This window comes from Cyprinodon tularosa, unplaced genomic scaffold (genome assembly GCF_016077235.1).
Source record: "Cyprinodon tularosa strain WSP-4 unplaced genomic scaffold, ASM1607723v1 ctg538, whole genome shotgun sequence".
NCBI classification, from domain to species: Eukaryota; Metazoa; Chordata; class Actinopteri; order Cyprinodontiformes; family Cyprinodontidae; genus Cyprinodon; species Cyprinodon tularosa.
In genome coordinates this window covers 141,196-166,443 of record NW_024039272.1, presented here as the reverse complement: position 1 = coordinate 166,443, position 25,248 = coordinate 141,196, and the positions used below count along the sequence as shown (strand labels likewise).

General features: G+C 43.6%; 1 protein-coding gene across 2 annotated transcripts; it reads right to left on the bottom strand.

Moving 5' to 3' along the window:
- Positions 1 to 444: 444 nt before the first annotated feature.
- On the bottom strand, positions 445 to 23,339 carry LOC119796132 (gamma-aminobutyric acid type B receptor subunit 2-like). Of its 2 annotated transcripts, none has more exons than XM_038304548.1 (19): positions 23,008 to 23,339; positions 21,308 to 21,445; positions 21,058 to 21,228; positions 19,158 to 19,259; positions 17,802 to 17,867; positions 17,506 to 17,694; positions 15,234 to 15,476; positions 15,070 to 15,130; positions 14,920 to 15,000; positions 14,611 to 14,761; positions 14,411 to 14,543; positions 14,238 to 14,336; positions 12,776 to 12,901; positions 11,063 to 11,173; positions 5,697 to 5,924; positions 5,019 to 5,141; positions 4,397 to 4,463; positions 4,226 to 4,313; positions 445 to 682 (listed from the first exon to the last, which is right to left on the bottom strand). In XM_038304548.1, exons 1-19 carry the CDS (start codon positions 23,242 to 23,244, stop codon positions 514 to 516), a joined length of 2,583 nt encoding a protein of 860 aa, XP_038160476.1. In that variant the 5' UTR covers positions 23,245 to 23,339; the 3' UTR covers positions 445 to 513. The 2 variants fall into 2 exon arrangements, with proteins under 2 accessions (XP_038160476.1, XP_038160477.1); XM_038304549.1 differs by having other exon boundaries at positions 4,226 to 4,310.
- Between the last annotated feature and the right edge of the window lie 1,909 nt (positions 23,340 to 25,248).

Below are 25,248 nucleotides of genomic sequence, written 5' to 3'. Positions count from 1 at the left end.
TGCCTTGAGATGACATGTGTTGTGAATTTGGCGCTATATAAATAAACTGAATTGAAATTGAAAATTGAATTAGCGAGTGAAACCTTGAAAGCTCTACAGATCAGGATGGTCTCACCAGGCTACCAATGTGGCTCCTATATTTCTAGAGATAAAGGCAGCGCTATAAGGGAACCACCTCCCAGTGAGGACCTGGGAAACCATAAGAACACTCCAAAGGCGGCGTTCAGCGGCACGCAGGGTAAACCCTGCCAGCTCCCCCCCACCTCAATGTATGCGATGAACGATTGGTACTGAAACTGAAATCTTGATTAACATGCAAATTATAGTTGACAATAAAGAAACCGATTGATTTATTTAACAGAACAGAAACAACCAAGAGCTGACAGAACCTCAAGCTTAATGAGGTTGATTCATTGAATTATGGCGACATGGAGGCTTCAAAGGTTTGTTTGAACATTTTATTCGTTTACATTCATTGGAATATTTTCCCACCAAGGAGATCCTGATTAACTCTCAGTCTGCAGCTTCCTGTCCACAGCTTTGCAGGAAGTGGTCATGATGCAGGTAAACAACAGCGCCATGGCTGCCGAACAGGCTGGAGCTGCTGGAGCTGATTCCTCCGACGATGGGAAGGTAGGAGTGATGGAGGATGGGCAGCTGCAGGGACAGACGGCGACGCACGCTAGGAGGGACGACAGAGAGAACACCTCAGAGCTGCAGGAACAATAAACATCCTGAGATAGCAGCTGATCTGCTGGTTTCACTTCAGGACGTCGCTTGTAAGCAAACTTCATGGCAGTCGGTCAGGAAACCCCCAGAAATCCGATTTTCCTGAGCCTGGAGCACAGACTGGCTCAGTGGGAGGATTTCTGGAGGAAAAACCTGCTGCTTTCAGGGTGGAAACAAACCGCAGGGAAACTACTGAGTGTCCAGAAGGCCCAGATACTGCTGCCAAAAACATTTATTCCTACTTCTAAGACGGACTGCAAAATGATTCCAGTGTTAACATCTATCAGAGCCTCAGTTAGCCGAGAATATAAGAAGATCCTGGTTCATTTAATTAGTTTTAAGGCTGTTGATCCATTTTTAAAACCTTTAAAATAAACCATATTAAGAACAAGAAAAGGTTTGCTCAGTGGTGCAGTGGGTCGCATTGCTAGCTTGCAGCAAGAAGGGTGAGGGTTTGATTCCCTGCCCGGGTTCTTTCTTCCCTTGCCTTCGTGGGTTCCTCCAAAAACATGACTGTTAGATTAATTGGCTTCTCTGAATTCTCCTCAGGTGTGAGTGTGTGTGTTAATGGTTGGTTGTCTATGGAAGTAAACAGGCTCATTGGAATCTACCTTTTTTTTTTACACCGAATTTTAAACACTGAATTTTTTTTAGACATTGAATTCGTTACAATCAATTTTTATCTGGAAAAAATTTCAGCTGCAAAAAAAAAAAATTCAGCTGCAGAAGTGTTGACCTTCTGGTGAACTCAAGCCAAAGCAATCTACACTCGATAGAGTCGAGCAGCTTCTAGCCAATGAAATTAGCTCATTTGGTCACGTGACACAATGGCTGAGTTCCCGGCTGAATGAGGAATTTTCTTTGTCAAACAGATAGAATTATAAAACGTCAGTTAGCTACTAACAGACAGCTAGTAGAGTGAGTTTCATTTAGCATTACTTTTCATGATAAAAATGTGGAATTTTGATGTAATATTATTTTCATTATGGGAAAATTCTTTATCCACAAGTGCAGATTGTTTAAAGTTTCTCCAAATTTTCAAGCATTCCAAAATGATATTAAAAGTTTTCATTCATCAATTAAGTTACTGGAGAACAAAAAGGCCTTAAAGTTTTCAGACTTGATAGCAATAAACTTTAGCTAAACTCCTGTGGTTTTATTATTTTAATTTTCTTTCTAATTCTTTTATATTGTTTCTTTTTCTGAAAGAAAACTGTTATGGATTGCATATGTTCAATTGTACGTTTCTGCTTTTCTGAAAGTGTTTTTTGGATTTATGAAAATAAAAGTAAAAAAACAAAAAAAAGACAGCTATTAGAGTTTTTCCTCTTATCAGACTGGGTGAAACGACTGAGCCGATCACAGCTGGTACGGCTCCTCTGTCTGCCGAGGCTTTTGGTTTGATCCGGAAGAAGCGGCCGGCGGCAAACTTTTTTTCTTCTTCATTTCGGCCAGAGGCAACATGGCGGCGGCAAACAGACAGGGGAGTTGTACTCGCTGTGATCGGGTTTTGCATCTAAAGGCTAACGTTTCCCATCTTACATGCATTGTTGCCAGGTTGGGATCTTTCCTAATCTGGCAGTTTAGGACGGCCGTCTATGGGTAAACAATGTTTTTCTATAGGTTTATGGCCTCTGAGTCGGTGACGTCTGGCAACCCTGCTGATGTGGTGAGAGGCGCTGGTCCACGGATGCTGCGGATGTTGATTCGGTTATATTAACATTTCAGTCACATTTGAGACGCCCATGTTTGACTGTACCCCAGCTGGAATAAAGCGTGACGGAAAATGGATTTAAGATTTAAGTTTGACTCGTCCAGATTTATATATATTTAAATTCAATCTATATCTCCAAAGACAATGAACACCAAGCCTAAACAGGTGGAGCAGAGATGGAGCAAACTAAAGATAAATCTTTGATGTTTCTCATGAGAAAAGAAAGGTTTTTGGAGGATGTGAAGAAGGGAAGTCCAAGCACCACACCCTGTGGAACGCCGCTTTAAAGTACACTGGAAAAACGATTTAGAAGTAAGTAAAAATTTCTTAAATTAAGTGTGTTTACCCTTAATATGAGAAGGTAAATGAGATAGTTTGCCAATGGAATCAGTATTTTTACTCTTCAAATAAGATAATTAGATAAAATGCACTTGAAATAAGACAATGCAATTGTGTTTTCCTATTTTAAGAGTAAACTGTCTTGTTCCATTGGCAAAATGTCACTTTTATCTACTCAAAGAACATTTTAAGAATATTTTAAGAAAAAATGACTAATCAAGATTTGTTTTTTTTCCAGTGTAGCTGCCTTTCTGTTTTAAATCAACCAGGATGGAGCTCATTTAAAGGCACACTATGCAACTTGCTTTACGGCGAGAACTGCTACACGCCCCCAGTTAAAAGCATGCTCGTTGCTAGCACAGTGGCGATTAATAAATCCAAAAAGACAGTACTTAAAATCATGTCATCTTATCTTCAACAAACTGGACTAAACCTAAGGATTTAAGGAAACAAAAATAAGATCAAGTAGGTGGCGATAATGCTCCATTTGGTTGCAAGTCGCCAGTGAAACAAGAAGAAGAAGAAGACAGTGGCGATCTTTGTGCAGTGCTACGTTCACACCGGACGCAGCAAAAGCAGCAAAATTGCGTCTGCTGCTTCATTTTTGCTGCTTGTACCAGTTAGTTCTGACGTGCGGCTGAAGCAGCTTTGCTGCTCTGGCTGCGCGGTGCAAAAGTGTGTCTGACGCGCGTTGGGCGGAGCTTCACTATCCTTTCTCTGCCTTGCAGCTATATTTGCTGTGATCAGTGGGAATAAAGTAGTTTTAATATGTGTTTAAGTGAGAAAATCCACCTGAAAACGTAATCAGTGCAGTCAGTTCATCCAGATTATCATCCTGCCTTACAATATTTTTTCTGTCGGAGCCGCTCAGACCCCCACATACCAGCGGTGCGCTGTCAGTAGGAATCCCGTCATCAGCAGCCTCTGGCCGGGTCGCCTCCTCGCGGTTCACCGGGGCGGCTGGTAGGTGTTTTTCATCTAAATAATCCAAACTGCATATTCTGCCGGCAGATTTCTGCATTTTAAGTTAATTTAGGCGTCAATAAACTGTTTAAGAGGAGAGATCATCAGCGCTGTCTCTCTCTCCCTGCCAGCTCCCAGATCAGCTTCTCTGATTGGTTGACGCGGCGCGTCGAGCAGCAAAAATTCAACTTTTCCATCTGGAGCAGCAGCGCGTTTGCGGCGCGTCAGATGCTTAGTCATTCGTTGCGTTCGCCTGTCTGCTAAGCTCAAAACAACCGCGCCTGGCTTGACGGAGAAACCAGGAGAACAGCTGAGCATATTTACGATAGTGCACTTTTACTTTCGCCCTCCGGGGGGAGCCTCGCTGGAAAATCAACACCAGTTGCATAGTGTACCTTTAATGTGACATAAACTCCATACGTTTCCTGTCTGTAGACTGAAAGCTTGGTTTCATCGTGGGCCTGTCAGACTCTGACTTACTGCTCAGGGGAGTTGATGTTGTCCAGACCTGAAGGTCTCTGCTGACAGACCTGAGCTTCATGAGTCGTGAGGGAAGAGAATCCGGCTGCTGGAGGAAAAGTTAAACAGAAAAAAGTGAAACCGAAGCCAGCTTTGTGTTTTCCTGCTGTGGCTGAGTGCTGCGGATGCTACCGTCTCCTGTTTCATCCTGGAGCCGCTCAGAAAGCTCCATGGTGATGGTTTCAATCTGAGCGTCAAGCTGCAGAGATCAGAGAAGATCCACATTTTAGACTTTATACACACTGGAAAAAATCTAAATCTAGATCAGTCAATTTGTCTTAAAATAAGTGGATTTGTTCTTGAATGGAGGAGATAAAAGAGACATTTTGCTGATGGAACAAGACTATTTAGATTTAAAATAATGTCTTATTTCAAAAAGGGGTAAAAAACACTTGATTTAAGACATTTCTACTTATTTCTAGATCATTTTTTCAGTGCAGAAAATGAAGCATGTTCCAACTGCAAAAACGATTTAGAAATAAGTAAACATTTCTTTAAATAAGTGTATTTACCCTTAATCTGAGCAGGTATATACGATGATCTGCCAATGGAATTCAGATTTTTACTCTTAAAATAAGATAATTAGATATTATTCTCTTGAAATAAGACAATGCAATTGATTTTTTCTGATTTTAAATGCAAATAGTCTCGTTCTATTGGCAAAGTGTCTCACTTCCTCAATTGAAGAAAAAAAGCGCTTATTTTAGGAAAAAATGACTCATTTTTTCCCCTCCCTCTGTGGCGGGTTCCTTACTTGAGCACTTTGACTCCTGAGGTCCTGATTGATCCTCCTCAGCCGGTCCAATTCCTCTCCCTGCAGCTCGGACGTCTGCTGCAGCTCGCCGCCGCCGCCGCTGCCGCACAGCATGCAAAGAATCTGAAAACGAGTCAAGAAGGAAAGCTGTGAAAATCTGATCAGGTTGTGCACTGCAAAAAATGGAAATCTAAAGAAGTAATTTTTGCTCAAATTAAGTGCATTTTCTTGAATTGAGGAGGTAAATGAGACACTTTGCCAATGCAACAAGACAATTTACATTAAAAAATAAGAAAATAACAATTGCTTTGTCTTATTTCAAGTGTATATTATCTAATTATCTTATTTCAGGAGTAAAAATACTATGTCTGCTTCTGTCTCCTTGAACCCCAGTGGGCCTCAGCAGATGGCCGCTCACACTGAGCCTGGTTCTGCTGGAGGTTTCTTCCTGTTAAAAGGGAGGTTTTCCTCTCCACTGTCGCTACAAGCATGCTTAGTGTGAGGGATTGCTGAAGAGTCAATGAGTCGATGCAATCAGCTGGTTTTCCTTAGATAGAAAACTTTGAATCAGTCTGACTGGATGATCTGGTGAACTGGAAAGTGACCTGAGATGACATGATGTGAATTGGAGCTATAGAAATAGACTGAATAGAATTGAAACCAGAACCACAGGTTTACCTGAGGTCTAATCAGGACAGTCAGGATGAAGAGGTTCCAGCTGAGGATGAGGATGCTGAGCAGACAGAAGTCAACAGCTGGATCTCTGGATGTCAGCAGCGTTCCTGAAGCTCCAGCCAGGCTGAACGCTGTCATGGAAAACATACTGAGAGCCAGACGTTTACAGCTGCCTGCAGCGGGACCAACATCTGCAGTCCTGATGTTCCAGGCCAGGAAGCAGCCCAGACCCTAAGGGGACACAGCAGAGGATGCGTTACCAGGGCAACCGGGACCAGCTTCTGGAGGGCAACCAGTTGCAGCTTTTTCACTGGACTAAAGCATCAGAAACGGGAAAAGATGGTGATATGAATGAAGCTCTGACTTGGTCTGATCCAGGAAGAGCCCTGAAGAGGCTGAACTGTTTCTAACTCCATCTAATCGGGTCAGAAATGACAGGAGGCGCGTCCAGCTGGAGGTCAGACCCTCCTGCTGCAGAACCTGATCGGCTGAAGAAGGTTTTCATCTAAACATGTCACAAAAGCAGAAGCCTTTAAACATGTACGGAAAGCCAAAAGGGCCAAAAATCTCACAGATTAAAAAAAAAGTCCATCAGAGTGACGAGCAGCCGATAAAACTAGGGCTACAACTAATAGTTATTTAGCAAATCAGTTAATCTGTTGATTTTTTTTTATTAATTAATCGATTAATAATCAGATTCTTTAAAGAACATTAAAGGAATAGTACACCCAAAACATGATTAGCCTTCATTTTCTACTCACCCCCATGCTGAACAACACTCTGGAGTACTTTTTTGATATCTCAAATGCATCTGGAGATCTGGGAGGCTTCTTGCTGTCTGCTGACATTCAAATAATGGAGGTCTATGGCGCCCGAGGCAGAAAGGTCCATAAAAGTCCACAAAAAACGTGTCAATATTCCTCCATACTGCTCGTCCAATGTATTCCAAGTGTCCTGAGTGGGTAGCATCCAGAATTTACTAGAAACAAAGTCATTTAGAATGTTTTTAGAGCATAAACAGTAGTGTATAGGATTTCCTAAAACCGCGTTTACGACGCTACGGAAGCCGGCAGACCAAACCAGATGAAAGTGCGCATTCAGCGTCTGCTCTGCCGATAATGCAAGCGTAGAAGAAGAAATGTGCTGTTTACCTGTGCAAAGAAAGAAACAACGAAAGAAAAATGTCTGAGGACTTCAGTGTTGAGGAAGAGCATGAGTTCTTTGCCGAGCTGAATGCGCACTTTCATCTGGTTTGGTCTGCCGCGGTTTCCGTAGACTCGTGAACGCGCTTTCAGGAAATCCTATATTGACAAGTTTTTTGTGGACTTTTATGGACCTTTCTGCCTCGGGCGCCATAGACCTCCATTATTTGAATGTCAGCAGACAGCAAGAAGCCTCCCAGATCTCCAGATGCATTTGAGATATCAAAAAAGTACTCCAGAGTGTTGCTCAGCATGGGGGTGAGTAGAAAATGAAGGCTAATCATGTTTTGGGTGTACTATTCCTTTAATAAAGGAAAAGTCCGGTCAGCGAGGATTAATCAATGGATCAATATTTATATCTAAAACTAAAACGTTTGTGGTGATTTAATGAATTTAGTGTTAATCAGTAAAAAAATAAAAACAACAATTTTCGTTGCGATCACTGAGTCCGGGAGCGGCCATTTTTGCCCAAATATAGTAGCCCCTCCCTCCTGCCATCTTCCAGCAGTGACGTCACGGTGCGGTAAGCCTAGCGCCATTCTCCCCGCTTTACAAGCTAAATCAACGGGAACCACCTATAATTTCAGATTTTAAGGAAAAGTCGTTCATATTCTGACTCCAAACTTCTGAAAGTTCTTTAAATATGAAATATTTCCACACTGTTCAATAAATGATCAGTCAGTCACTTCGGGCAACTGACTTTCACATTTAATTTGCCCAGAAACAATTTTTACAGTATAATGTTTGATAAATATAGTTAGGAGCCAATTATCCTTTGATGTTTGTCGCCACCAGGGGGCGTATTTACTTTTTGAGTTCTGAGTGTCTGATGAGGGGATGGGTTATTCAAGGTCAACCATCAATTTTGTTCAGGTGCGGTTAATAGGCTGAGGCAAACAGGTTTCTACTGTGCTTGGTTGGATTTAAGTCGAATTTTTGTGGATCTTGAAGGAAACAGTAAGATAATGGACTTTATGCTGAAAATAAATGACTTTGTTTTATGTCAAACGGAACATCGGTATTCTAAATCTTAATTGAACGCACGTAAAACCAATGCCTTCAGACAACAACCACCAGTAGCCTAAAATATAGGATTTTAGCCGCTACAATAGTTCCTAATATTCATTTTTGTATATATATCAATGAAACATGTTTGTTTTTTTTAATGTTTTTTGTAATTCAGTATTTCTTAAGTTTCCAGGTTCCTGGTGTGTATCTGCATGCGTCAGATAATGAACTCAAGCCTACATTACCGTGTTAACATGCTTTTCAATCCTTCCTGCTCATTCTTTTCAAACTAAACTTTGCTTTGAACTGTTGTGTGCTTGGAAAAATATAAATTGTAATGTTAAAAATCTAAAAAAAAACTTACACTACTACTACTCACCAATCTAACATGTTTAGCTCTATAACATTTAAATGCACCACTCCAATGTCTGAGAGAAAAAAATTTAATGAACATTTTTTAATGTATGACCTGCATCACTGTGCAGAAGACTGCCATATGATAGAAATATTTACACTGTGTGCACAGTTATTATTATTATTTTCGTAATCCCTGACTGATCATTTTTAATCTAGCGTGTATTATAGTATAGATTAAATTCATCATCCAGCTGCTGCTCTGCAGAATTCTCTCCCCAAGAGCTGAATTACTTAGCCTGACGTAGTCCTACTCAATTCTAGTCAGAATGAGTCTGATGCTGCTCCATAGAGCTGTGATTATGGGGCGTGTTTCGAACGAACCAGGAAAAAAAATGCCTCTGCACTCAATTGGATAGACCTACAACCAATAAGAGCAACGGAGTGCATGACGTATGTTAAGCCACGCATAGTTGTTGTCAACAAAAATCAAAGCGTGCAGTTGCACGCCTAGAATAAGAAGATGAGCCTTGATCGCGTTTCTCTGTTCCTCTTTTAAAATTAATTTGCTGTCGATATCTTCTAGAACAGACCTAATAGCAGAATCTACTCACCTCAACTCTCCAGCTGCAGCCATTGTTGTTGTCACCCAAGCGCGCTTTGGTCACGTGGTTGATTACGTTACTGTTGATCATCTGTCCATCATCGTATAAAGCCCGCCCTGACAATTTGATTGGCCCGCCAGATATTGGGCGAGCATACTCTGCCTACTATTGAGCAATGCCAGACCGAACTTCCCGACCTCAAACGTTGTGGGCGGGACTAAGTTCGGAATGGCACCCAGGCTATGAATCACTAGCCTGGTGAGACCATCCTGATCTCGCGAGCTTTCAAGGTTTCACTCGCAGATCAGTCTGGAGACTCTCCGATAAAGAAAATTTGGAGCCGTTCACCAAACGAACGTCCAATCAGCGTTGGCTTTGAGGCGGGTTGAGGTGTGACGCAACGAGAAGCGCGACAGTTCAGTCTAAAGAACATGGCGGCTTCAGCCGATGAAACTAGCGTTAGCGTGGCTATCGAGCAAGTTTTATCGGAATTACAGAGTATTTCTTCACTGAAAGAAGAGCAAAACACTGCTCTGGAGGCTTTTCTCAGAGGAAAAGATGTTTTTGCTCTTCTCCAGACTGGTTTCAGCAAGAGTTTGATCTATCAATTGGCTCCTCTTCGTCGTCGCTCTGTTAGTACGTCATATGCTTCGTTGATCTGATTGGTTTATTTGCCCGTCTATCACCAATATATAGGCTAATCAGCTAACCAGTATTTTCACCCCTTCCCAAAATAACTTCAACAGAAGGTTTAGTCAGGTTACTGAATCTTGCCATCTAGCGTAAAATCACGCAGCTTTTCCAAATCACGCGAAAATGTGTACAAAACAACAAAGATGGCGCCGGCAACGCTTGTGGGTCGTTTTCAGCGAATGTCGGTGATTTTAAAGTAATTCTGAGTGATAAATAATTTTTTTTTGCGATCATTGCACTTGCCCGTACTCTCCCGACAATAAAAACTACTTGCCCCGGGCGATCAGGCGATGGTTACCATTGAGTCCTGACAGTGTTTTTAATTCAGAGTAATTTTCATGTGAATGTGCTTTACTGGAGGCATCCATGTTTGTCAAAGAACACTACTGCCACCTACTGGTTTGTGACGTCACAGTGCGGTATCGGCTGTTGATCAAGTCCCAGTGTTCCAAATTCATTAAATCACAGCAAACGTTTTAGTTTTAGGTATAAATAATGATCCATTGATTATTCTTTGCTGACCGGACTTTTCATTTAACCAAATGAAAGCAGGTCAAATTAAAACTTTTCCACCTAAACAGTTCTGGCTAGAGCACATTGAAGGAGAAGGTTTTTTTTATTTTAAATGTAAAATGTTCATATATTTTCACAACTTTGATATAATTCCTGCTTTAAGTCGGTCACTCTGTCAGCTAAAGGCACCCTTTACAGTCTTTACACTCCAGTTAATGAGTTTTAAATTATTTGATGATTAATAAAATATTCGATTAATCTCATTAACTGTTTCAGCCCCTCATGAAACCAATTAATATTTAATCTATCTCTCATCTGCTTTGGTCCTGTGAACTCCAGGCGTTTTTGGCAAAGTATCTGTCGCTTCATTCTGGACAATATTTATGATAAATTTTAACTTTATTTTCAAGATGTTTTATTTGGAATCACAAAATATAAAAAATAACTTTCTGAACATTTCTTCTTATGTAATCTTTTGTAAATGTAAAGTTATTGTGACTAAACCCTCCTGTATTTCTTTTCTTAAGGAAGCAACTACTTATTTTTCTACATTGTCCAATAATAAAAAAGCTGCTAAAACTATAACCTTATGCTCTAAATTTAAAGTATTTATATTACTTTTTTTACTTTTAATAACTTTTTATTTTATTTATTTATTTTCTTTTGCTCAAACCCTGGTGATTGTTCACTGTAAATTGTATTTTTTCTCTGTATTATAACATTTTTCTAATAAACTTTATTTAAAAAAAAAGAATATTTAAATTATTAGTAGTTATCAAACACACATTTGAACTTAATGGCCAAAGGATCATTTTATCTTTACAAATAAAAATCATGGGAAAGTCCCAAACTTGGACTGATTGATTTTCATTTGCAGGAATGAATTTTAGAAATGAAATGAAGAAATGAAAGTTTAAGGAGGAGCAGGTTTCTGGCCACGCTCCTCCCTCCTGTTCCCGGGCTTAAAGCAGCCGAGGCGGTTCTGATTCCTGACCAGCAGCGGCGCCTTGAACCCGAAGATGGCGGTGAGCCACAGCTCCATGTTGGTGCTGCTGCACTGTTCAGAACAGGAACGGACCAGAACGTCCTCCTCCTCCAGGCGCTCCTGGAAAACACGGAAACACACAGATAAAGGTCCACACCGGCGGTTCTGATGCGACTGACCGATCCGGACTGGTCCAAAGCCCGGTTGCAGTTTTTCTGGACTCTTTGGCTTCCATCAAAGACCCGGTTCTTCACAGGTTCTGCTAAGGTTCTGGGTTCTATCACTGTTTTTTGTTGGAGTCACCGGTCAGAATCTGGATGGTTACTGGGTGAATCAGAGGGGGGGGGGGGGGGGGGGGGGAGATTTACCATCAGGCAACACTACGCAGGTGCCTAGGGCCCCAAGTTCCTGGGGGCCCCATAAAACTCTGTTTCCATGTATAGTTAATACAACTATTCCTTATTTCTGCTCATTAATTATGTTTTTGATGAAAATCCTTTTGCTAAAATGCCATCAGAACGCTGATAATATTAAGTGTGTCTCAGCCACCATATTGGATCAGTCCATTTGCTGCACATGTTCAGAAAGGTCCAAACAGACAGCAGCAAACCATTTGGAAACAAACCATGCAAAGAGCAGTGTTGCCAACTTAGCGCTTTTTAGGGTTTATAAAGGAATGAGTAACTTTAATTTAATGCTCTTTTAATACTCTTAGAAATAATTTTAATGCCACCAACATGTACCCATGACTCTTATATTTATATATAAAACTAAACTAAAACTTGATCATCTTTACCGTCGACAGGCTGCAGCCATTTCTCGCATTCCTCTTTTCCAGACACTTTAGCTGAAATTTGCATTTTCCTCATTCTCTACATTTTTCTCAGCCTTCAGCTTCTTTTCCGAACGCGGATTTACGATCAACCGGAAGCAGTTTCGCGCAAACACGCGGAGACAGTTATATCTGATATATCGGACGAAATTGTTTTTAATAAAGCATTTTAAATAGAACAATAATCACATTTGTATTTTAATGCCAATTAAACCTTTAATTATGCTTTAATTAAAAAAAATAATAATTTCATGACTTTTAATGATTTTTAATTACCCACAGAAACCCTTGCTTTAGTCGCCATGTTTTCTAAAAAGCTCCTAGCGCCAAATCTAGAGACTTTTTTCTGCTACTGGAGACTTTGGAGACAACATCTAAAAGCAGCGAACTCTGCTCTCCAGAGCGAGTAGATTGGTAACCCCGCCTCCTGCTCTCCTCTATCTTGTCTGCTGTCATGATTCATGCAGCTATTATTTCATCCAAATGAAAAATGGAGAACAGATAAGCAGATCATGGCTTGTCTACAGTGAAAAGAAGGACTGGGTTATTTACTTTGGCCTTTTTGGAAACACAGGAAGGAGCAATCAGCTAAGTGAGCTTAGTGCTTGGAAAAAATCTTTCATTCCTTTAGAGACAGCATGAAAAGTCAGCTGAGTACAAAACATAGAGAGGAAAACAAGAAGAAAAGGGACAAGAAGAGAGGGACACAACCTAGAACAGATAATGGATGTCTATTCTATTAACATTTCTCTATCTAGAGAATGGGCCCCGTGCCTGTCTTTGCCTAGGGCCCCACATTTCCTAATTAAGCCCCTGGGGTGAAGAATTAGCCAGAACTTCTGGATGTCAGGAGGGACGGAGATGAAGACCGGGTCAGGCGGTTCTCTCACCTCCACGCCGCTCTGAAGAACCGCCCATCTGAGCGGGTCCAGGATCTGCCAGAAGGTCAGAACCAACACATCCAGCAGGAGGATCCAGCGCAAGATGAAGCCAGTTCCCTTCAGATGGGTCCGATGCTGAAATCACAGAACCATCAACATTCCATCCTGGGATGTTCTTTCCGGGACCTTCTGAGCACCGGCGTGAAGTTAGTTTGAAGTCATAGTGAATAAAGGAATGTGATTGGTCGATTATCAAGAGGGCGGGATTGTTTTGCTAGAAGGTTCGCAATTATGTTTGGTTGTAGCCGGTTTGTGGGAAGCATGTTGCTAACCAGTTAGCAACTTAGCGCTAGTAGGTTCCCCATGGGAAATTCCATTGGGACCAAGTAGCACTAAATTGTTGACTTAGAAACGACGCTGTCAAGGAACGCTATGGACAGCGGAAACATGCAAGAGGAGGAGAGTTTAGTGTCGGAGGTCGTGGATGAGTCTCCTCCGTCATCCATTTGTTATTTAGAGGAGGAAAGCGGGGACGAAGATGTTGTGGAAGAGGACGCCAGGGCGGCAGAAGCTTGGTTTGGTGTAGAAGGCTTCCAGCCGTACATGTTTGAGCCCTTGCCTCGCAACGCTGCCAGTTCTGTTAGCTCTACGCCTGCCGAAGACACAGACGTCCATCCCCGTGAACACTGGGACGCAACTCAATGGGAAAGGAAAGGATTCTGGTTTCAACCGTTGCGTATATTAGCTGCGACACATGAATCAAGATGCTATGACCGAAAATATTTGATTGACAGATGACCGTTGATATATGATTGGCTGAATTTAGGTGTTCAGGCTGACGTAGAACTAACTGGCCTGCAGAAGATAACGGAAAAAAAACCTGATTTTAAGACTTTTCTAAATTTTGGGATATTATTGTCTGATAAAGAGTACATTTATATGCATGTTTAAGCCAGAATGATTTGACATTTAAATATGATTTCCCTACGACGTCCCTACGTATCGGTGCCCTATTTGTCGGTGTATTCTTAATTCGATTTTGTCGTTGACGTGAACATTACTTTAGGATTTGTTCTATAGTTGATTTTGAGTCGGTGGCTGACCTGGCCTATAAGCTCTTGAAGAAAAACACAAAATTTAAACAATTCCTAAAAAATATGACAATGACTTCAAATGGAATTATTATGTATTTGGCTCATTTGTATAATTTGTTAGCACAACTTGACATTGGTTTTGCTTCAGTGGACCGCAATACAAGGACATTTTTAAATTTTTTTGGTTTCTCAAGAGTTTTTGGTTCGGAAATTTGTTGACGGTCCCTAAAAGAAAGAGGGCTGCCTGCCAAACTCTGAGCTCCTGAATCGGATCGACGGTGAGCTAAGTGCCTCTAACTCTGCGGAGCTTGAATATATAAAATATCGAGCTTCAAACTAACTTCACAGCCGTACCTTCAGCCTGGTTCTGGTTTTACCTTCTGCTGGACCCTGCAGAGAGAGTAGACCCTCCAGGTTCTGGTGAACAGCGCAGAGAAGCTCACGGTGTGACCCACTGACAGAGTCCACAGACGGACCTGCAGCACGGAACATCTCACACTCAGCCGACCGGTTCAGCCCAGAAGCTCCGTGCTCCTGGTGCTGGACTCACCGAGCAGAGGATCTCCAACGTCTGGTCCGGCAGCGAGGTTCTGTCCAGCCCGGAGCACAGGACCGACGAGGAAGTCAGCAGGAGGCCCAGCAGAACCAGCTGGTCCTGGGACGGACTTCCGGACCTCAGCAGCCTGGAAGCAGAAGGACACCTGAGCGTTCTGGAGGTTCTGCCTTCACTTGGATCCGAGGTGGACCTACCGGCGCCTGTGGCCGACGAGGATGAGGCAGAGGAAGATGAGGGAGATGAAGATGGTTCCAGCAGCAGCCGACGAGATGACGGCGTAGAGAAGGAGGCTGACACGGCGCTGCTGCAGGCGGACCGCGGTCTGATCCTTGGCCGGTCCAGAACCTGCAGGATCAGTTTGGACCACCTGAATAATGTCGACTTTCATGCACAAAATAGACGTTTATTCAGACGCATGATGGAAACCCAAAAGGTCCAACTCCGATAGGATCGGCCTAATGCCAGAATGGGATCCATCAGTAATGAGCGGCCTGCTTTCAGACCTTTAAACTTCAGCCGCTGGGTGGTGATTCGGAGCTGCTGGGTGGTCGTGTTGAACTCTCCCACCAGAACTCCTCCATCCCCTGAAGACAAACAGACGCAGCTCAACGTCTAGAAAGGGGTCAAACTCAGCAGATGGAGTCGCTCCTCACCCTGGAACTGGATCAGCTCCATCACCGTCATCCTCTCCCCGTTCCGGAAGGAAACCGGACCCTGAAATAAGACAGCACCCCTGACGCTGATTGACCTTTTGACCTTTCAGAAACTTCAAAACGAAAGCGGCACAAACAAAGACGAGAGCATCCGTTCTCCTCACTGTGACTCCTTCGAAGTGGGTGTTCTTCACCGCCTCCAGAAGCAGCTTCGCCTTCTCCTCCTCATTAACCGAGACGTTCCTCGGCGAACCGTACTTCGCTCTGAGTTTCACCGCCTCCGCCACCTGAACCAGGGCCCTGGCAGCCACCCAAACAGCGTCGTAGGCGAAGGCATGCAGGGGGCTGACCCCTGACCCGTCCAGCACCAGCTGCTCCAGGTAAGACTCCAGGTAGCCCTGAGGAGTCTGCGGACAGAACCCAGAGAGAAAAGGGTTCTTTAAGGTCCCTCCGACATTATAGACGGACTCAGGGCCGTTTCTCAATTTAAAAGAATGCGAATACGGACTCGTGTTCTAACCAAGTCTGTTCTTGAGAAGAACACAGGAAAGTCTGGACTCGGGGAGAACGGGAGCACGCATCATAAATCTGGGTCAATTGAACGGAAGCATACTGATGACATCACCATATTTAAGCTAGTCTGGAGCTGCATTTCACCTCCTGTTATTGTCAGGACTCCTGTCTTTGTGTTTGTGTTCTGTGTTTGTCTCCCTTCTTCCACCAGGAGGCGCCTGGTTCTGGTCCGCCTCCTCACACACCTGCTGATGGTTTCCTCGTTAACTGAGTGTTCTTAAGCTGCTGACTGTCACTACCTGACGCCAGAGTGTTTGCCAGTTTAGGGTACTCTAGCCAAGCTGAGTTTGCTGAGTCAACCTGAGTTTTAACATTGTTTATGTCTTTGCTTCTCGGCAGGAAGTCATCCTGCAAACTGGATTTTTCTGACCTTCTCTCCCTGGAAGGATGAACAGAGCTTCAAGCTGAGCTGGGGTTCAAACAGGAGGTTTGGATCCACTTTCCCCCAGAGATTGTTTGAGCTTTACACTGAGGAAGGGATTATTCTCCACTACGACCCGTTCAAGTACCGCAGGAAATCTGAGTGGCAGTCAGCTTCTCCGTTCACCTACAAACACCCGCATTCTGGGTAAACCCTGTTCCGCCCTCCATCGAATCAGACAAACACTGGAACTACAGTTTTTAGACTAGAGTCAAGGATTCAACAACATCTCTGGAAATGTGAGTCAGCAAACAAAACCTCTTCTCCAAGTTTCACGAGTCCAATTTCCCACGTAGCCTGAACTAACCGCTGTGTCTTTCCCTCACTTTACAGTTCCGGTTGAGCAGCGTTCAGAGCAACACTTCTCTCAGCATCATCTCTTCAATAAAACCTGTTAAACCTTTTCTCCTGGTCTCCTTGTTTGGTCTTCAGCATTTGGTCTGAACTTTAAGTAAATTCATGACAGTTATTAATAGTCTCTACATAATAATTAATGATTTTTTTTCTTTTAGTGGAGGAATAATGATGAACACAGTCAGATAAACACAAATCAAAAGAATGTTTTGCAAAAATGAAAACAATGAAACCTCCATCAGAGCCAGCGTTGCTTCCCACACGGGCTAACGTTAGCCCTGGCCGCTGCAGACGGGCTAACGTTAGCCCTGGCCGCTGCAGACGGGCTAACGTTAGCCCTGGCCGCTGCAGACGGACTACCGTTAGCCCTGGCCGCTGCAGACGGACTAACGTTAGCCCTGGCCGCTGCAGACGGGCTAACCTTAGCCCTGGCCGCTGCAGACGGGCTAACCTTAGCCCTGGCCGGTGCAGACGGACTAACGTTAGCCCTGGCTGCTGCAGATGGGCTAACATTAGCCCTGGCCGGTGCAGACGGACTAACGTTAGCCCTGGCCGCTGCAGACGGGCTAACGTTAGCCCTGGCCGCTGCAGACGGGCTAACGTTAGCCCTGGCCGCTGCAGACGGGCTAACGTTAGCCCTGGCTGGTGCCAGGGCTAATAGAAAAGAGAACGTTTAACTAAATACTCTGAGCTCTGTAAGTGCTAACCTGGAAGCTGCTGCTGCCGCACTGCATGCTGGGACAGCTGTCAGTCTGGAGAACTGACAGGCCTGCTCTGATGCATGCTGGGTAAAGAGGGAGGGGCCAGAACAACATCCGGGGATGTTTTTTTAACCCATAACAAGGGTTTTGTTTGGGCTGCTGGATAAAACCTGGAACTAAACGCTATTTCTGACATTTTGAATTGAAAAATCTTCCTGGATGGAAGAGAAACGTCTTCAAACCTGGAAACAAAGTCCAGTGGATTGATTTTTAACGCTTTTGGAGTGACATCTAGGGTTTGTCTGATGATGTTTCACTAGTACACAAGAACGCACAAGTTCCTACATTGAGAAACGGCCTTAGCGTTGGAGCAGAGAAGGTTCTGACCCGTCCAGAGACTCCAGGGGTGTTGGCGTTTCCTAACTGTCGGACCTGCAGCCTGAAGGATCCGTCTGAAGCCATCATCAGACTGTCGGCAGAACAAGCCGAGGGCTTCCATCCCAGCATCCATCCAGAGGCTCCTCCAGCCGCTAGAATCCACTGGTACCGAGGTCCGAACAGGTTTAGCCTGTACGCCTGAGCGTCACACAGAAACACACAGTTTATGTTCTGATGTTCGGAAGCAACCAGAGTCGGACAGAGAGGAGAAAGCGGCTGAAGCTGGAACCCGGAGTCAGACTCACACAGCAGAACACCTCCGTCACAGAACCGGCCTCAAACTGTCCGACGATGATGCGCACGTCTTCATCCTGTGGAGCCAAAAACAAAAACAAAGTGAAGCAAGGAGACGTTTCCAGAGGAAGGCTCTGCCCGAGACTCAAACACCAGCCGAGTGTCTTCAGTCAGAGGCCAGAAACAGACCACTACAGGAAACCCTTCCTGCTTCAGCATCAACACCTACAAAAGCTACGCGTTACCATTTCCCTTGAGGATCAGTAAAGATGTTTGAACTGAACTGGAAGAGACCCGATGGTCCTCAGCATAGGCGACAACTTCTATCGTCATTTTCTATACACAGAGTGTATAGGGGCAGGTGGGCTCTCCTCATCCTCCGCAGGAAGTCCAAGCGCTTCTGGGCCCTTTGGACCAGTGAGGTGGTGTTTCCAGTCCAGGTGAGGGTGTCTGTGATGAATGTGGTGCTGCTGACCACCTCTACAGCTGAGCTGTTGATGAGCAGTGGAGCGTGGTCAGGCCGCTTCTTCCTGAAGTCCACCATGATCTCCTTGGTCTTCTCCACCTTCAGGATCAGGCTGTTATCTCTGCTCCACCAGCTGCTCCACCTCCTCTCTGTAGTCCAGGTCGTTGTCGTCTCTGATGAGGCCCACCACCGTGGTGTCGTCTGCAAACTTCACCATGTGATTGGTGGTGAACCTGGGGACGCAGTCGTGCGTCATCAGGGTGAACAGCAAGGGGCTCAAGACGCAGCCCTGAGGGGAGGGGCTTAGACTGAGGACATCAGAGGCGTTCTGTCTGACCCGGACTGACTGAGGTCTGTTGGTGAGGAAGTCTAGCAGCCAATAGCAGAGGGGTGTATTGAAGCCCAGCTGTTCCAGTTTGCCCATCAGATGCTGTGGGATGATGGTGCTGAAAGCTGAACTGAAGTCCAGGAACAGCATCCATCGTGGGTGTTCTTCTCCTCCAGGAGTGCCAGGCTCAGGTGGAGAGCAGCAGAGATGTCAGTGGAGCGGTTCCGTCGGTAGGCGAACTGGAACGGGTGGAATGTTGGCGGCAGACTGGAGACGATGTGTTCTTTAACCAGCCTTTGGAAGCACTTCATCATGATGGGAGTCAGAGCGACAGGCCGCTAATCATTGAGGGAGGCGACCTGAGGCTTCTTTGGGACTGGAATAATGGAGGCAGGCCATGATAATGATGATCATGATGATTTACAGCTTTATTTTAGCAATGAAACAAACATTTAGCAGCCGCACCTTCATCTTCAACTGACAGGACCACAGTCTTCCTCGGCTAGATTAGTGCGTCCAGAGCCACAAGTGGCTTTTTGGATCTGCATATATGAAATGGCTTTCGGGACGTACCTTCAGCTTCCTTAAGGCGCTGCAGGCGTCTTCAGAGAAGCTCTCTGAGGCGGCGAGCTGAATGTCAGTCCTCACAAGCTGTCGGATCAGATCTTTTCTCATCTGCAGAAACAAGAGCGTGAGTTGAGTCAGGGTTTGGAGACGAGGAACCACATGAGGGGAAGGTTCAGCACCCGGGGGACTCTAAGCAGAGGGAAGATGTCAATCAATTCAGCTACACTCCTGCTTTAAAGTCCAAAAGGTTTGAATTTCTGTCAACAGCTTTAAACAACAACAACAAAAAGCAAAAAAATTTGACACCATTTTCGTTTGTTTGAAGAAGGTGTTGGTGGGCAGTCTTCATCTACATTTTGTCCCTTTTCTTCTTGTTTTCCTCTCTATGTTTTGTACTCAGCTGACTTTTCATGCTGTCTCTAAAGGAATGAAAGATTTTTTCCAAGCACTAAGCTCACTTAGCTGATTGCTCCTTCCTGTGTTTCCAAAAAGGCCAAAGTAAATAACCCAGTCCTTCTTTTCACTGTAGACAAGCCATGATCTGCTTATCTGTTCTCCATTTTTCATTTGGATGAAATAATAGCTGCATGAATCATGACAGCAGACAAGATAGAGGAGAGCAGGAGGCGGGGTTACCAATCTACTCGCTCTGGAGAGCAGAGTTCGCTGCTTTTAGATGTTGTCTCCAAAGTCTCCGGTAGCAGAAAAAAGTCTCTAGATTTGGCGCTAGGAGCTTTTTAGAAATCAAAGTGCTAGAGGGGTCTGAAAAGTGGCTAAATATAGCGACTAAAGCGCTAAGTTGGCAACACTGCTCTTTGCATGGTTTGTTTTCAAATGGTTTGCTGCTGTCTGTTTGGACCTTTCTGAACATGTGCAGCAAATGGACTGATCCAATATGGTGGACACTGAAGGGGGGGCTGAGAAACACTTAATATTATCAGCGTTCTGATGGCATTTTAGTGAAACGCTTTTTTATCAAAAACATAATGTGCACAAATAAGGAATAGTTGTATTAACCATACATGGAAACAGAGTTTTATGGGGCCCCCAGGAACTTGGGGCCTAGTTTTGCCTAATGGTAAAATGGCAAAGTAGTATGGGGAAAGGGCAGGTGCTCTAGCACCATCTAGTGTTTATCTGTGCACATCCAGCAGAAGAACATCTAGATTCTTCAGTCAGAGGCGAGGAGGAAGATGTTCCTGCAAGATGTTCAGACATGGTTGGCTGAGAGCAGAGTAGGCGGTGGGCAACTGCCTAGTATTGCCAAATGTTAAATCCCCCCTGGGTTATACTCCTGGTTCAAAAGACAAAAGTTCCAACCTTTAAAGGCCTAGATGATCTGTTGGGTTTTCCAGGTTGGGTGAAGTTCTGTGTTAGTTTTCCCCTTTTACCTCCCTGATTCATTTTAGTTTCAGTTTGATCCTAAAAGTTTTCAAAAGACTCTACCCTTCCTGGACTTTTTTTTACCTTTAGCTTTGAATGAAGTTTGTCCACAAACATCTGGCGAACGTCTCTCCTGATTATCTGTTACCGTTTACAGATCAGTATTTCACATGTTTCAACAGAAATAAGGTTACACTCTTAAACAGACCAACAACCAGCAGAATGTGGGCAGCTATTCTACTGACCCACTTCTATGATTCAGAACAATTTGTTTGTGGTAATTTGTCTCAACCGAAGGTTGTAAGTTCATTAATTCCCTTCAGCCTCCATTATTTGTCAGACCTGCAAAAACATCAGAGATCTTGGCTGTGAACTGGCGTCCCTGGGTGGGTTCGCAGGGAGTCAGACATGATGGAGGCCGATGGGAAGAAGAATGGCTGACAGGATGTAAAAACAGAAAGCAGCTGACCACCGTGTGCTCCTGCTCTGGTTTGATGTCAGCAGCTCATGTGATCAGTCTCACCTCAGCCGGACGCGGTCGGTCCTGCACCAGCAACCCTATCCTCCTCCACCTGTAGCGCTGCAGAAGCTTCACCGCAGCCAGGTTTACAGCGCGGAGCGATGGAACCGTGCTGAACAGGTGCCCGTACCACTTCCTGTTGGACAGGTTGGGGGGTGGAGCCCTGAAGGACACCTACGGTGACGGAGGAGCAGGAGATCAGTGGTGATACAGAAAGGCGACGGAAGGAGGAAGAGGAGGCTGAATGACACACCTGCAACAGGTTGAGAGCCTGCAGAGAACGAGCGACCAGCGACGTCACAGGTAGACACACCCCTCCCAACATCAGCGGGTACCTGGGCCCCGCCCACAGGGCGTCAAATAAGACTTTAAGAGCTTCAGCAGGATCACACTGGAAACACGAGGATGAAGATCTTAAGATGAAGAACATCTGGAGCTGGAGAGGCGGGTCTGATCAGGGCCGAGGGGTCCCTACGCGACGGGAGGATTCACAATAGGATGAAAGGGCGTGGGGGGCGGGGCTTTAAGGACCACTTAACGCAAATACTTCTATGTGTGACATCAAAAATAACAACGCCGACATTAAAGCCCCAAATAATACACATCAAAATATACCTTTTATATGTACTTATGAATACTTTGTATTTATTTAGTAAGTGAAGTAAATATTTGTAGTTTTAAATAAATGTATTATTTGAAAATTAATTATTAATAATACTTTTAAATCCATTTGAACTATTTAACTTCACCAGTTAATGGTTTGTTTTGAATTAGAATTAAGTATTAGATAAATGAATAAATAAATGCTACATCTACTTATTTTATGGAACATCAACATGTTTTTATTTCATTTTGGCGTCCATGTTACTCAACGATCATGTCATAGATTATGAAAGCCATCTAGTAATTCCTGGCTCCTGAACCCCCCACCGGTTCATGACCCTCTGCTGGTTACTGATCCGTGGCTAGTTTCTGACCCTCAGCTGTCATTTAAATCCCATATCAAAGAGGTTTGAATAATTTCCTTCTTTCATCTGAGGAACATTGCAAAAATTAGAAATCTCCTGTCCAGGGGTGATGCTGAGAAACTAGTCCATGCATTTGTTACTTCAAGGCTGGACTATTGTAATTCTTTACTATCAGGAAGTCCACAAACTGTAGTTAAAAGCCTTCAGCTGATCCAAAATGCTGCAGCCAGAGTCCTGATGAAAATGAAAAAGAGAGATCATATCTCTCCTATCCTGGCTTCTCTTCATTGGCTTCCTGTTAAATCCAGAATAGAATTTAAAATCCTCCTTCTCACATATAAAGCCTTAAATGGCCAAGCTCCATCTGATATCAGAGATCTGATTGTTCCTTATGTTCCTAACAGAGCACTTCGCTCTCAATCTGCAGGTTTACTAGTGGTTCCTAGAATTTCTAAAAGTAGAATGGGAGGCAGATCTTTTAGTTCTCAGGCTCCTCTCCTGTGGAACCAACTACCAGTTTTAGTCCCTGAGGCAGACACCCTGTCTACTTTTAAGGCTAGGCTTAAAACTTTCCTTTTTGATAAAGCTTCTAGTTAGAGTGGCTCAGGTTATCCTGATCTATCTCTATAGTTCTGCTGCTATAGGCTTAGACTGCTGGAGGACATAGGGACCCCTTTTTCATCATTCTGCTTCATTCTATCTCTATTCTCCCACTCTGCAGAATCTGTTAGTTCAATCTCTAACGTTCTGCTCTCTCTGCTTTTTCTCATAGTAGCTTCATCTGGTCTGTTCCTGTTTGGCTGTGACTCCATCCTGGAGAGAAATATCAGCTGTGCTGCTGCCATCAGGACCACAGACCCTCTGCTGGTTCCTGACCATCGACTCGCTCCTGAACCTAAAGGTCAGATAGTTAAACTAAAACAATAAACCTCAGATATCTCTACAAACCATCTCATCAGGACTCTCTGCAGCTCTCGGTACCAACCTGTGAGCTCAGCAGCTGCAGTTGGACCTCATAGCTCCCCAGCGGTCCCGCCTGCTTCTCCAGGTCCTGCAGAGCCAATCTGACGGCGGGAACCACGGCGGCCGTCAGGTTGTCCCGACCAAACTCGAAGCTGACCGGCATCATCCATAGCAAGGGCAGCGGATCCCGGACCCTAGCCAGAACCAGTCCTGGCCCAACCACCAGCAGCAGCTTCAGCGCCGGTCCGAACCGAGCCATGCCTGCTCCTCTGCAGACCTCTGATCCTCTCAGGGAGGATTAATCCTCTCGGCCTGTAAGAGGCTGGCAGGTGGATTGAAGAGATAAAAGGATCAGCTGCAGCACAAGATGGCACCAAGAAACCCAGCTGAGCCCCAGAACCCACCAGTTTCATATCACTACACTCCTTCTTTTGTCATAAACAAAATACGATTTTTTTTCCCCCAAATTCAAGACCTAGGTATATGTTTTTTACTGGCGTACAAAAAGAGCCGTACATGAATATCAAAGGTATTTATTCTGGCCCCCAAAACATATTTTGGCCCAATAAAAGAATTTCAGCCCCATATATATATATTTTTACAATTTTAGTAATTAAAAATATATTTTTTTAAAGGAATTTAAAATTTTTAATAAGTTAATTTTCTTTATTCTAAATTTAATTATTATTTTTCTATGTCTGCTTCTGTCTCCTTGAACCCCAGTGGGCCTCAGCAGATGGCCGCTCACACTGAGCCTGGTTCTGCTGGAGGTTTCTTCCTGTTCAATGGGAGTTTTTCCTCTCCACTGTCGCTACAAGCATGCTTAGTGTGAGGGATTGCTGAAGAGTCAATGAGTCGATGCAATCAGCTGGTTTTCCTTAGATAGAAAACTTTGAATCAATCTGACTGGATGATCTGGTGAACTGGAAAGTGACCTGAGATGACATGATGTGAATTGGAGCTATAGAAATAAACTGAATAGAATTTAATTAATTTGTTTTTTGTCGTTTTGAATCCACATCATACTTTTTTGGGGCCAAAATAAATCATTGCCCAGATTACATAACTGCAAATCAATGTGACTTCTGTTGTTATTTTTGGGAGACAAGTTCAGGCAAAAATCTGGTTTTGATTTCCTTTTTTATTTTGTAACTGAAACACACAGAAGAAAAAACTAATCACTGACTAATATTGGGATCTGAACATCCTCAGCACATTCTACACTTAGTTAGCTTAAGTTTAACACAAATTTATCTGAGACATTTCTCATACTCTACAAAAAACTATTTCAACACATATTCAAGTGTTTTCTGAGCAGAACAATACTCACAAAGACCAATATTTTCCATAGCAGAGGCGTGTAGAACATTTAACAGTTTCTGTAGCTTATTTGCTGAAACGGGATTTTCCAGAGAAAAAAATACGTCAAAGATATGTTCAATGTATAATTATAATAATATAATATAATTATAATTTTTATTTTTTCTGACACTTTTTATGTTTTTGTACGGTGACCTTGAGTGTCCAGAAAGGCGCCTTTTTAAATAAAATGTATTATTATTATTATTATTATGTGAGAGCACTCACTACCTAACGTATTTAACTTAAAGCTCGAACAAAAACGAGACGTCTCACTGTGATTATTTATAAACCCGAACTGTTTTTAGCTGCTTTTTTAACAAAAGGCACAAGTGCTGCTCTCATGTCATCATCGCAGCAAAGTCGCTTCCTTTTCTTCATTTTTACGTCCAGCATAAGGGCCACTGGAAAAAAAAAAAAAACGTTTACTGATTTTAAAATTTTATTTCAATTTAGTATTGGAAAAAAGTCAGAATTCTGACTTTTTTCTCAGAATTCTGACTGAATTCTGACAGCTAACAAACATGTTAGCATCAAGCCATAGCCATGTCTGTTTTAGAGACTAGCTCTCTTGTTTTAATGACCTTCTGCTCCTCCATTAATGAGGCGACCCCTCGGGCACGTAAAAAGTTGCCTAATTCCGTCATTTTCCACCAATGTGTCACTGGCCACCTCAAACAACTCACATCTTTGTCAGTGAAGCTGAGAGCTCCACAGCTCTTCCTTCATGGTGCCCATCTACATTAAGATCCACAATTCTGAGATTAGAGTCAGAATTCTGAGGAAAAAAAGTCAATTTTTTTTTTCTCCAGTGGCCCTAATCCTCTTCCGTAGAATAGGATTACTTGCAAGTTTTGTAACAAATGGTATAAAAAATTCCAGAGCTTTTTTTTAGCAATTATTG

Bases quoted from the DNA above. Each gene is read 5' to 3' on its own strand.
- LOC119796132 (XM_038304548.1), bottom strand. From the start codon at position 23,244: ATGGCTCGGTTCGGACCGGCGCTGAAGCTGCTGCTGGTGGTTGGGCCA. The intron at 21,229-21,307 runs GTGTGTCATTCA...CCGTCACCGTAG, and splicing joins AGGCTCTCAACCTGTTGCAG to GTGTCCTTCAGGGCTCCACC. The intron at 11,174-12,775 runs GTGAGAGAACCG...CGTGTTTTCCAG, and splicing joins TTCTTCAGAGCGGCGTGGAG to GAGCGCCTGGAGGAGGAGGA.